At 35.2% G+C, this 14,144-nt stretch overlaps 1 protein-coding gene across 2 annotated transcripts in view; it reads left to right on the top strand.

The window, feature by feature from the left end:
- Positions 1-14,144, top strand: part of cd2ap (CD2-associated protein) — an 87,512-nt gene that overhangs the window by 36,227 nt on the left and 37,141 nt on the right. For both annotated transcript variants that reach the window (XM_015350762.2, XM_069178650.1), the window contains 4 exons: positions 1,359-1,446; positions 2,465-2,553; positions 5,177-5,275; positions 5,715-5,765. In XM_015350762.2, coding sequence (XP_015206248.1) covers positions 1,359-1,446; positions 2,465-2,553; positions 5,177-5,275; positions 5,715-5,765 — 327 coding nt within the window. The remainder of the gene's footprint in view (positions 1-1,358; positions 1,447-2,464; positions 2,554-5,176; positions 5,276-5,714; positions 5,766-14,144) is intronic.

Here is a 14,144-nt window from a genome sequence, read left to right as displayed (position 1 = left end):
ATTTTTAGAAGGAATTGTTTATTATTGGGCTTTTCTACTTTACTTTAGAGCCTTATTTTTTATGTTGGTTTTGTTTCTATAATGGAAGTGTAACAAAAGTTCCTATGAAAAGTTGTCTTTGCCTTCTCAAAGATGTGGAACAAACTTTCAGACATGAGTATGTATTTAAAAGAAGTAATCTACATTGTAATTGTTCAAGTGGTGTGAAATCCACCGGTGGAACTGAATAAACTACCAATGAGGAATATGTCATGTGAGGATACCTGCTACACCTGATGAAATCATGACCAATAGCCACCTTCAAATGTCCTGGAAATATGACTTAAAAGTTGCTGACATTTAGTTTGTAATGCTTACCAAGCCAAGACCCTGGGAACAAGGCAGTGACCTAATCATGTGACTGTGACCACCGCTTGTCCAAACCAAACTTAACCAAAAGAATCTTCGAGACCTACATAAACGAAAATTCTACCTGCGGTTTTCTCAGAAATGACAAGTTCTGCGACAAAATTTGATTTTTTTTTGCCAAAAAATATTCGACACAGCAGCCACAGAAAGCAGGTGAAGAGATTTTCACATTTCTAACCATCTAGCTGTCACTTGTGGTCATGTTCCTGACACTTGCGTGCACACTACATACTTCTCTCATCCTGCCCCAACAAGACATCTTCGTGGTACAAAGTCAGTGGATGATGAACAAGCTTTGATTTGGATATAGCTGGTTCTACTCTGAAACTTTTAATTAAATAGTGATGTATTGGTTTATTTGACACATTTTATTATTTATAAAATGTATGTCGTCTTTGTTTCTATGTGTAAATTGTTGTTCATTCAGATTGAAAGTGCTCTTTTCTTATCATAGAACCCGAGAAGCTAAAAAAAAACCTTTAGTTTTAGAACAGCTCTAAACGCATGAGTCAGTTTATCGCCCAGCTGCCTGATTTTTTTTAGACTAGTGCAAAACTTGTGAATTGGTTGCAGATTGAAAATCTAAATTGTTTTTTGACAGCCTCAGCATGTAACATGTCTTTTCACTCACTACACTTGGCTCCTTTTTGCTTTTTGCCCAAAATGACTTACTGACAGTTACCAGCAACTCTGTTCCATAACATATTCTTCCATGGCTTTAACAAATTGTGATTATAGCGAAATAGCTCTGAGTATTATTAGCATGTGAAGAATAGTGTATCAGTCATTGATTATTTTTCACCTTCACCTGATGTGGCATCCTGTTTTTTCATCTTGTTTTTTTTGCCTTGGTGGAAGTTTTAAATTCGATTCCATACAAGCTATACCAGTATTAATGTGGCATGATTTTGTTGTGTTAGTAAATCCACCTGTGATTTGCTTCATTGTAGCCACTCCCATCATTGCCATCTGCTGCAAAGCCTGCCCATTTGAGTATGACAGAGTCAGTTAAAGTAGAAGGGGATAACAAAATTAAAGGTAAGTGTAGTATGTGAGGAAGTTTAACTTGGTCTTACTAACCTTTTTAGATTGATTTGAAAATCTGTATGAAGCTGTTGGATTTGGTTCTTGGTTTAAATATCTTATCATTGATCTATTGCTAAGCTTTTTCTGTATGCATCTGTGTTTGTCTTACTAAGCAATCCTAGACATCAGCTACTGCTACTTAAGAGACATTAGCAGTACACTTTACTTCATGTCTGCTATGCCCTGCATTGCATGCATTACTTCCAGTGTGGCAAAGTCATACTTCATTGTCAAAGGAAGCTATATGCATAGTAGTAAAATTCCCTGAATTTTCCATACTTCGTTATTTATGTTAAAGTAGAAGAGCCATCTTGAGATGTTATGGTCTGCAGTTGCTGAAACAAAACATATGAAATTGCTATAAAGGCGTTTCTAGAAGATGATTTGTAATACTAGGCTTGATTGAAATCAGTCAGTACAATAATTAGCAGTATGAAAAAAATCCTGTGTCCTTTATCTTAGTCATTAATAAGATGCATGGATTTTCATCCTTCATTATATTCCTAGAAATATCTAGCAGGTCTGAAAAGCCAGCTGCAGTTCGTTTGTATGTATGAAAATGTAACCAGTTAAATCTAATAATATTCAAATAATTAAAATTATCATCAGAATTTTATGTAATTGACATAGGTTTTAAAAACCATTTAAATTTTACTTTCTTCTGAAGGCCTTTTGCAGTTAGAGTTCCTTTTAGTCTACCAGATTTCTTCCGTGAAGATTCTGATATGGGTTCTCCGTTTACAGTACATTTCAAGCGCAGTGATATGATGGAGAATGGCATTTACAATATGTCTTCACAGTTTTTCATAGACAAGATGGAACATAAAGCATAAACCCTATGACTGTTTAATTATTGTGTAAATAGAATCAAATATATTAAACTGCATCTTTAAAGTCTGTGAAGGATGTTTGTTTTAATTTTTATGATCTTTCAGATGAAAACCCACAGTTTTTCTTTATTTTTTAAAAGAATATTGCAAGGTCTTATTTCCTTTTGATTCAACAAATGAAGATGAACTGAGCCTAAAAGAGGGTGACATTATACTGATACTGAACAAGGTAAGGACACACACCTCATTATTATCTTTTTGCAGAGTATCACATTTACTCATGAATGTCTGGTTTCTGAAATTTCAGTGCTTTGTCTTGGTCTAGAAATTGAGCATCAGCTACCTTGATAAGAGTCTCGAAAGTGAACAGGAACATGTTATTTTGAATTATGTGTGTCGTATTTTACCTAACATTTCCGTGAAATGCTATGTGGCTATTACACAAAAAATAACCTAGTGCTTTTTAGGTTAGATTATTTTTAGTTTCTCCTTTGAAGAAGTGATACAATAATCTGTCTTCGTCAGCTATTCTACAGATTCTGTAGCAAAATGGGTGCTAAAATATCAACACATACCAGAATGAAATGAACAAAAATGTTAAATTGACGCACGTTAATCTTTTTCTTGTCTTTTTTTAAAATGTAAATACAATTTGTCGTTTGTCTTTCACTAATATTGCAGTGACAATTTTTAAGATAATTTGGCTTGAGAAGGTCCTAGTAACTAGATATTTATGGACACATACATGTGAATATCATGTGGCATGAAAGAAACACCCAATAAAATAATTATCTTTCTAAATTTCTTAAATTCTAAATTTTCTTTTGAGTAATTTTCTATAAACAATATAAAATGCTGACATGCTATATATGTGCCTAAGTTTTAAGATAGTTTCACCTGGGTTCCAGTATTATGTACTTTCACATAGGTTTTGAATAGCCAGTTGAATGTTGTTCCCTAATGTATGTTTCACATAGAGAGTAAGTAGTGGTGCACTGCAAACATTCATAATCTTGAACCACTTTATTCTTCAGTCATAAGTAAAAAACCTACCTACTGAATCTTTAGCATCAAATTCTTCCAATAGGTCATTATTAAAACAATAAGCTGTATTTTCTGTAGCTGCGCTGTTATCTGCTCTGGTAAGTATTGTGATAATCATACACAGCATATTGTTACATTTTTGTCAAGTTAGTTTATTGATCTTAATGATTATCCATCATATTTCATTACAAACCAAGTAATTACAGAATTGTTGATGAGATTCAACAGGCTGTTAAAATCAGATGGGTAGTACATCTGCTCAGTGACTTGTCTGAAGTACTGAATATGAACTGTGCACTTTTGTCTGGCCTTTGACTGTCGCAGGTTGTTTTGGTTCACTTCATTGCCAACTATATACATATATCCATTGAGATTTAATACAGTTTGGAAATCTATAATTTTTAAATCATCTTTGCATGATGAACTTTGTATACATCTTCTATTGTAGCAAAAACTGTCAAACCTCAATCCATTTCTGCTTAGGTTTCTTACGGCAAAGTTTCCTGTAAATAACTTTCACCTGTGGATGCTTCCTGATGACATGATTTGCTTATTGTTTAGTACCTTCCTGCTAACCCCTGTTATGGTTGTTTTTCTACTTTGTGAAGCTGGGCATTGTGTTGTGCAGTTCTCACGCCATTGATCTTAGTTTATTGCAGTAGTTTTCACAGGAATACTTTTGACTAACACAAATCACTGTTAAAGATTACAGTCATACACATAAATTATTTACAAGTAGATACTTTTGTAGAGCAATATTGAAAACAACTTTTTAACCTCAAATACCAACTACTATTAGTTGACAGTAAAGTGAAACTCCTGTCCTTGTGGACTTTTTAGGTGACTTTCAACATTGCTGCACAGTTCAACTGATATAATAAAATAACTATTTTATGTTATCTATTATGCCTGAGCTATTTGACCAAGGACTGTTATTTACATAAATGCATGTAATCTAAATAAATCTAGGAGCAGATTTATTGAACAAAATCATTATTCTTTTTAAGGTTCTATTTGAGACTATATATTTGTTAAAAAAATTATTAGTTCTCTTTGATATCAGTTGCCATCCCTCTTGGTTGATTAAATGTTTATTTCAGAATAATAGCTGAATCGTATCTTCTAAAGCATGTTTTTGTGTAGTTTGAAGTTTGTGTAGAAGTCTTTTATGGTACAGTTGCAGTTGCTATTTTGCTATATTTGACATTCAGCATAAATTGTAAATTACAAGTTTAGCATTTGGCTAGCAAAAATTATCTTTTGTATTTCCCGACATTTTCATTCTATTTGCACTACTCGTAATATTTCCATATTAGCAAGAAAACATTATGTAGTTCTCATTAATACTTTCCAGACTAAATTTGTCCCCCCCCATGTCATGTCTCTGGAATATAAATAACTCCACTTATACCATGAGATACACAAACCTAGCAGATTTCTGCAACACACCCATTGTGGAATATTTCATTTTTTTGCAATGTCACAAATATTTACAAATCAACAGAGTGGCATTTGTTCAAATGTATTTGTATCAACGGTTAATATAATTTTGAAAATTGAATTGCTTAAAGGAGCATACTTAATGGGATTTTTGCAGAGGAGTTTTTGGAATTTTTGAAAAGGGACAAGTAAGGAAACCTGATTGAGTTATTCAGAATGTTTAAAGGTACTGTACTGATAATGCCAACCCAATGAGCTTCTTCAAGATCATCTGTCAAACAAATTAGAAAACTTTGGTATGAACTTTAAGTGCTTTTCTCCCGTTTTATAACCTGAATGTTTGTTTTGGTCGTTTTTTGTTTTTTTAGAGCACAGGAGAACCAGGTTGGTGGAAAGGAGAGCTCCATGGTAAAGAGGGTGTCTTCCCTGACAACTTTGTGGCTGTGATTTCAGAGGCTGAAAAAGATGTAAGACTTTGTATATGCTTTTCACTTATGTGACATATCTTTTATGTTACAATGTTTAAATAAAGGTAAAACAAATTCTGATTTATTGTGTCTTGATTTAAGGCTGTTAGGCCACAAAATCTATTTTGGTATTCTATCTATATTGTGTAGACATTCTATAGGCACTGTATATAATCCCACAGAATGCAAGTTTATGTATTATTGTTTAGTTTACTTTACATAACAGTATATGTTACACAACTACAGGCAACCAAATTCTGTTTAGTCAATTGCTTTATTCTCTCTGTGGATGTCACTGTTTGTTTTTCTGTATGGGATTTTATGCACTTTTTTACATGGGTGTGTAACCTAGTATTTTATATCTTTTATAGTCGTTTGCCATTTGGTTTGTTCTTCTTGAACTTTTAATGTCTAAAAGATGTTTTATTTATTTTTTCAGGCAGCAACATCAAAAGTTCCTTCCAAATTATCCCCCAGTCAAGATGACGATGTATGTACTTTTAATCTTCCTTTAAAATTTTACTCTGTATGAGCAGAACATTAAAATCTTTTGCATTTAAGGTATTTTTTTACCTCTTTGGACAAACATTTTATGCAGAGCTGATCAGAAGGTATTTTGTTTTTGTATACAGATTCAAAACCTGTATAATGGAAAACCTTCTAAAAATGTGGAATTGTTTTACTCTATAGTCATGCAATTTAGAATTACCAGTTGTTTGTTTAAGCTTCAGTTCTGTGATGGTGATTCCTGTATGTCCTTGAAAGAAAATGAGACATGTAGATGTGTTCCTCCTATTTGCTCACCTGCAGATTGTCTTTTGACAAGTTGTCCCTCACAGAACATTTAGCACTGACTGGAGGAGCAGTGTGTGTCTTGGTGAAATTACTACAATCATGCAAGTGTGCAGCAAGTCACAGGAGATGCTGTTAGCTGGAAAGCCGAGAGATACCTAAGCGGCTAATTTGAGCTCTGCCTTGGAAGGGATGAGGATCAGATGGTTTTAGGAGTGTTGTTTGAACCTCCAGTCAATCGTGTATGTATTCTAGGAGAACAGCACAACAGTGACTAAACCTTGGACCCCGTTGCAAGCACTTTTTGATGCGAGACCATACTGTGTGTCCTAGATGTTATTGAAACAGAGGTAGATAGAGAGACAGGTCTCATGATTTAGAGATAATTACCAAACCATCCTTTATATGATCTCTGCAGATCAGGTTAATGTGATAATAGACACAGTGCCTAACAACCTGAATTCAAGATAGTAGTGAGGTTAATCTCCATGAATAAAGTTCAGAACTGCTTTATTTTATTAAAATAGATTATCTCGCTATGAATAAAAATAATACAAATAAAAGACATGTGGTACGAATTGAGGTAATGGTTGAAAAAGAGAAAGTAACTTTCACTTTTCTTACCTCAGATATAGAACAGATAAATGTTTAACAATAATTTTAAATTGAGGTGAAATAGCAATGGAGTTACTATATACTATATTACTTAATATGAAAAAATTAAGCTTTTGCTATCTCGCATAAAATCCAAGCACAGGGCAAAGATGAATTATTCCCTTGGGAAGAGTGCTAATTAGAGAGGCTTGGTGTGTTCCTATCACTTGATGGCGGGAAAGTAGGCATCCTTAAGAATTCTTCAATGAATGGTGCAATGTGACCTGGCTTTGGAGCTGATCTGGCAGCGCTGTGTCCCACAAGTAGATCTGTTGCAGACAGGAGAGGTCGGGCAGCGTTTCAAACTTTGATTCTGTTACAATGGAGGTCTTTGCAACTACTTCTCCTTCTGGGCATACTGGCTTCCCCTGTTTCTGAGTTCCTGCGATCTGACTTCTGAACCTGAATTTATTCACATCTGTCATGTAGGCTGGGCAAACGATTTTTTTTAATTTTTAAAAAAGAAATCTCCAATGAGATGCAATGATGTATTCCTGCTTAACTTAGACATTGCATGACTACAAAAAGCTATAAAAAACAAGTTGAAATAGTTAATAACCACTTTGTATGTGCGGAAAACGGGTGATTTTTCTTCCTCGTGATCAGCTAAGAATCTTTGTGTAAACTGTAAGATTTTTACTTCTTTTTGTAATAATAATGTTTAATTAGACATCCTGTTATGTAGGACGGATCAGCAGGTCTTTTCCCCCCAATCAGAGGGTCTGAAAATAGCATACCGCCCACTGCGCTCTGTCAGAGGGGGAGGCAGCATCGAGACGGAGGAGGCACGGAGCTCGGTATTGCACAATGAGCGTTCCATAGAGCGGGCTGCAAATGGCACCAACTGCGTCTGCATTTATAACTTAGTGTTTAAAATTAAACAAAGTAAATAATTTTCTTTGACTTCTAAGTCCCTTAATTATCATTAAGCACAGCTTTCTCACTACTTCTCACCACCATTCTTTTTTGATACCATCGTTAGACAAAGCAGGAACTTATTGTACTTTCTAATGTACTTTTACACGTGGAAAGATTACAGATTTTCATCTTCTTTAATTTTGTTATACATTTAAGAAAAGTTTAATCTATAAAAACACAACAAAACTATTCTTGATTGTATTCTCACAACTGGCAACCCACTGAAGCTAAGCAGGTGTGGTCAGTACCTGGATGGGAGACCTCCTGGGAAAAACTAAGGTTGCTGCTGGAAGATGTGTTAGTGGGGCCAACAGGGGGCGCTCACCCTGCGACTCATGTGGGTCCTAATGCCCCAGTGTAGTGACGGGGACACTATACTGTAAACAGGCGCCGTCCTTCGGATGAGACGTAAAACCGAGGTCCTGACTCTCTGTGGTCATTAAAAATCCCAGGGTGTTTCTCTAAAAGAGTACTGGTGTATCCCGGCGTCCTGGCCAAATTTCCCATCGGCCTTTATCAATCATGGCCTCCTAACAATCCCCCTCTATGAATTGGCTTCATTACTCTGCTCTCCTCCCCACTGATAGCTGATGTATGGTGAGCGTTCTGGCGCACTATGGCTGCCGTCACATCATCCAGGTGGATGCTGCACGTTGGTGGTAGTGGAGGGGAGTCCCCATTACTTGTAAAGCGCTTTGAGTGGAATGTCCAGAAAAAGCGCTATATAAGTATAAGCAATTTTTATTATTATTATTATTATTATTATTATTTCTGAATGTTATGTCAAACTTAGTTCATTGTTTTAAATACATCTAAATAAGAAAGTTGGGTGTTAGCATAAACTATTAGTAATCAATAATATTAAATTTAAAATCATGTTAATCATTGATAATATTAAGCAATCAATAATCTTAATATAAAATCACCATTAGCTATGTTTGCCCAATCCTTCAATTTATGCGCATCCAACACAGTTCAATGCTAGCAACTACACAAAGTCTAAAATACCATCCTCATTTCAGTATCAATGTAAACATACAGTCTGTTAACTTCATTATCTTCCTCTGCAGTCTATAACGTCTCCTGTCATTTTGTCAAAAGTATACCTAACCCTTTTAGGAAGTGTTCTTGTTATCAGTGTATTCCTTAACTTTTCCAAAATTATCTTTTTCCTACCAACATCTCTAGTCTTACATCCTGCATTAACTCAGCCAACAATTAAATCCTCAAAAACTTATGTTAATTTTCTTTAATCACAAATATCATATGTAAATACCGGCCATGTAGTACTCTGTGTTGTGGAATATCACACCGATTTAGTTTCTTTTAAAGGGAACTAGAGAAATCAAGAAAGGCTTTTTTTTCTGGAATTAATAAATGCACATCCTGTTCACTGTGATTAATAAATCCACACTGAGCCATCTCCAATATGTTCAGAATTTGACAACCAGAATGACCGGGTTGCATTATGCCTGTCTTCAAGTTCTTGCACAGGCTTCCCATCAGTTTTTGAGTCAACTTCAAAATCCTCATCCTCATTAAGTACCTATCTGGCTTATTATCTGTCTACTTCCCACTTCGCAATCTGTGTCCACCTGACTCTGGTCTTCTAGCTGTCCTCAAGAACATCTACATTCTGTGGGAGACAGGACCTTCTCTAGCTGCACCCCAGAGCTCTGGGTTTGTATCTCCAGTGATATCAGAGCCACCTACCCTGAGTGCCTTTAAATCTAACCTCAAAACTTTTCTTTGCAGAAGACTTATTTAGTGTCTGTATCTGCTTCATTTTCTTATTTCGGTAGCACTTCTAACTGCTTGTCTTTCTTATACAGAATATATTTACTTTGTAGTCTGTGGTCCTACTACTTGCTACTTTTAAAGGTGCTATATAAAATAAAGTTTTATATTATTGTTATAGAGAAACTTGATCAGATTTCCCCTAGTTCAGAAAAAAAATATCTAAAGTATACTAGCTTGTGACTCTTCTCACACCCTCTTTGCTAAATGGCTTTGCATTCTCAAACTACCTATTTCTGTGCTTTCTCTATCCTGCTAGATTTATAACTTTTCTGTAAATCTTCTTGAAATGACTCATTTCTAAAAACCGGTTTTCACTCTTAACTTCTTGCAGCGACTCTGCCACAAAATATACACTTAGCTCAACCTGACAGTTCATCCTGCTACCAACAGTGAATTAAAAAATCTTTAGATTTCTATATTTATGTCTTTATTTATGGTTTCATTAGTGAGAAAGGCTAAATTTGTTTCTTGGAAAAATGTATTTTATGTGGTGTAAAAAACTGACTTGCTTTAACAAAATATATTTACAAATCCTTTCGCCTGGCAATCTACCTGAATGTCCAACTATTTTAGAAGCCCTCCATGAAACCGTGTTCACTATTAATTCATAAAAGGCTCTCTGACAGAATTGCTGTTTTTTTATTTGTGCAAATTTTCTGACTCTCTATCCCATCAAACCTTTATACTCTGTCTGCCAGAAATGCACCTGATTATTCAAGCCAAATCTATTTCATGTTTGCATGTTCTTTTGTAACTTTGTGATTTTGCAAGTGTTCCTGCACTGTCTGGTCTTGGCTATTTTCTGTTTGCTTATTTCAAAGTAACACCTTCTCCATTTCTAAAACTTTTTGCTCATGTGCATTTTTGTATTTTTACATTTATTTTCGTCTTAATTTTCATTTGTCTTCATTTGTAGACTGAATTTTAGTTTTAGCCATAAAAAGCTTGTTTTCTCTATCTTTTGTTTCTTTTCCTACAACTGCTATTAAGCTGTTACTATTGATCACCGAATTAATGCACTTGACATGACTTCTTTCATTCACCCTTTCCTGAATGTCTATGACAAGCAGAGATAGTGCTGTCTCTGGTGCGATCTTTTGCAGCTGAAATGTCAGTTTAAAGGAATAAGAAATTAGATTGCTCATAAATCTAATCACTTATTCTACATAAACACAACATAATTGCTCTTTTTCTTGTTCGTTTTGGAGACCTTGATCGACACCGATTTGAGATGTCAGAAAGGATTTATTTCTGTTGCAGAAAAGATGTGCATTTCCTACATTACTTTGTTGATTTTAACTTTATATTTGGGCTCAGATTACAACTATAAATATTACACTGATTACTAGCAGTGAATACTGATGTTTTGTTCCCCCTTACCACCAAAATATATTTGTATTGTAGCTGGAATGAACTTTTTTTTCGTACGTGTCTCTCCCTGCTGCAATTCGGACACAGAACGGTTAAAGATGGCGACAAGTTGGGCACCCAGATGGAAGGGGGGGAGGGGTCATCTTCCCACCTCCATAACTAAAAAGCCAAATGTGAGTGGCTTAAGTGACATATACAGTTGTGTAACTGACAGTTTGAGGTAGCCCAACTCAGCCCCAAAGTCATGTGACTGATTTTTTGCACTTTTTCGTTGGTTAAACGCAAGGATCACAAACACTGCCATGTTAACTGGGATGTTTAGTTTTAATTTCAGTTTGAATTATAACTGTACATACTGTCTTCCTATTTGGCCCGGGCTTTAAAAGAGAGGGTGCACCAAACTTTTTCGGTGCCACCACCTCCGCTTTAAAGGTACCTCCCCTCGTGGAAGAATTTGACCTCGAACGTATGGCCAGCATATGTCAGAATTCTGGTTGGCCAATTCAGATTTGAGATATGCATATTTCTCATTTTTTACATTTTCTTTTTATTTCCTCCTTCAGAAAATCTTGGCAAAATGTTCTGTATTTCTTTAAAACGTTTGTTTTTTCCTGTGTGATATTTTAATTTCTGAACTTTTGTTTGTTTTCCTCGTTTCCCTTTTGACCCTCAACAGGCATAGCAGTTTGTCCTTGAATACTGTAGGTATGATATTTTAATATTTTGAGTTTTCCCTTTTTTAGGGGACTCAAATAAGTGACGTTGCCACATTGCTTCACATCCAGTACTTCTTGCAGTCATTTGCCAATGAAGAATGACGGATGCTATTTTATTGGTTCTAAATTCTTATTTGCTATACAAGTTAGTAGGAGGTGTTTCTCATCTTACCACTAAAGGGATCACTCTGTATTCTAAGATCTATCTAGTTTGAATTCTATTAGTTTGTCAATTTTACACCCCTCTTCTCCCTGTCCTATGATTTGCCATGCTTAATTCACATTCCTTCATGGAGAGGTTTTATAAAGAGCTCTTTATCTTTTCTGGAGAGGAATGCTCATACTCCATAGAATCTTGGAACCACAGGGAGAGCGGATCCCGCATTATTCAGGATATCCCCTAAGTTGGGGAAGTAAGCAGACTGGTTTGTTTGCAAGAAATGACAATCCAGTAGCTATGTGCAAGTTTTTAATTACCTGTAACAATTAGAAATTGGAACGGTGAATTGTGAGAGTGCTTTGATAACAGTAAATTATTATGTTTGATTGATTCCTAATAGTACAAACTACAGCTTATTGATAGAACATCAAAACATGTATAACAAATCAGCAAAACCAATAGGACATAGTTGTGAATCTATCCGCTATGATACAAAAGGCTGTTTGTTCACTTAAGGTACGTTGTGTTAAGAGATAAGAGGTAATAACATTAAAGCTAAAATATGTTATCTGTAACATGTTATTATTGACCTCCTAGGTAATATTAGTCTCATGTAGTTTAATCACATTTATATTCTCCCATAAAAGTAAATATGCATTAACTATTGTAGAATAATTATTATTAAGGGATTATGAATAAAGAAGTTTTGTATTCAAAGATCTGTCAGACAGGCATTTCTTGATGAGTTTAAACTTTTGAATGGAGCTGGGCTCAGTTGGTCCATGATCCAACTTGTCAGCTGCTAACTCAGTGCTGGGATTGTCCTGCTGCTGAGAGAAGAGATCTTTGCTGAGAACAGATCAACAAAGATCAGAAAGATCTGAACGTCAGTCTTTAAAAACTGAGCACAATGTAATCTCCTTCGGTCTGGCTACAAGTAAGATATGTGGGAGAAACTTGGTTAATTCTGGCTATATTTGCTTAATATTCGTGAATATTCAGAATGTTGACAAAAACAATCTAATCTTAGTTTCCTTCATCTGGCGAAAATAACAATTGGTTTGTGAAACACAAGATTTCTTCTGTTGAAGAAAAGATGTTGAGCAAAACTGTTTTTCTAAATCACATTTAAGTTCCAACTCGGACTACTTGCAGTCACAATAGTTTGGAAAGTCATGGTCAGAGTGCCAAGGTAGTTGGATAAAGAAGAGGAGCCAGTGAGTTAACCAAGAAAATGAGTTTTTGCAGACATTTATGGTATTAAATCACAGTTGATGATTGGTTAGGATGTTATCAGGTATAGTCCTGGTATCCAACCTATATATACCTCATTGGATAATCATCCTTTGGGTGATGGACAGTGACCTCTGAAACACTGTTCTGACCAGAAGGGGAATATATGAGTGAGGGGAACCAGACAACACTATGTATCATTGTAGTGTTTCAGAAGGGACATTGGGTTACAATTACCTGGTCTGTGTTCCAACCTTGGATGATGTTTTTTAGATGGGACTCTTGTAGCTGCTTTCCACTGTTGTTACATAGAGGCCCAAGCAGCTTTGTCAAGGCAACAGAAAGATTATAAGACATCTTTAATTTCACTGAATTCTAAGTGTAATAATATGACTTTCTACTACAACACATACCACAGTAACAGAAAGTATGACTTAAAGAGCACTCGGACAAATTTTCACCGTTGCTTTGGCTCAATTTCTGCCACAGATAGTTATTGACATAACCCAGGCAGGAACTACAGATGAAATAAAATATAATGAAATTGAGAGGTTAAGATCCACTGATTTTCTAAATCTCTTAATTTGTATTGAGTATTAAGTACATTACCTCCAGCTTGTGAGCCTGTGAAGGTAGAACAGTTCTAAATATTTTTTAACCTTCTAATGTCGCAGATACCTTGTCTGTGAGTGCTAACTGCAGTTCATTAATGCACCTAAAGTTGAACATTCACATTCATAAATGTTACAGTGTCTGAATTAATGACAGTTTAACAATTGGTGATGCTAAGAATTTGTTCGAGGTAAGGCTGCTGTAAATTATTTGCCTTGTCTCAGAAAGTAATTTTTTAATCATGTTTTGACAGTAAATATGTAAATACCTTTTTGGTATGAGGCTGAATAATACTATGAGCAGTGAACTATGATGAATAATTGTGTGCCTGCAATGTAATTTGTAAGAATAGTGTCAATTATGCATATTTAGTGTTTATGAATGGATAGTGATGATGTTAAACCTCAAACATGTAAAGCATTACCATGTTTTCTTAAGAGACACCATTATAATAGACCAACATAAGCCACAAATATTTTAAATTCACACTAGGACAGTAAATGCTTTATATAACGATAAATCTTTATAAGTAGTTCAGGTGGGTTCTTCCACCCAAAAAAGGCTCCACAGCCAAAACGTGGAATAAACCTGCATGGAATAAACCTATTACTTG

The sequence above is a fragment of the Lepisosteus oculatus genome, chromosome 2, assembly GCF_040954835.1.
Source record: "Lepisosteus oculatus isolate fLepOcu1 chromosome 2, fLepOcu1.hap2, whole genome shotgun sequence".
Lineage (NCBI taxonomy): Eukaryota > Metazoa > Chordata > Actinopteri > Semionotiformes > Lepisosteidae > Lepisosteus > Lepisosteus oculatus.
This window is presented reverse-complemented; position numbering and strand designations above follow the sequence as displayed.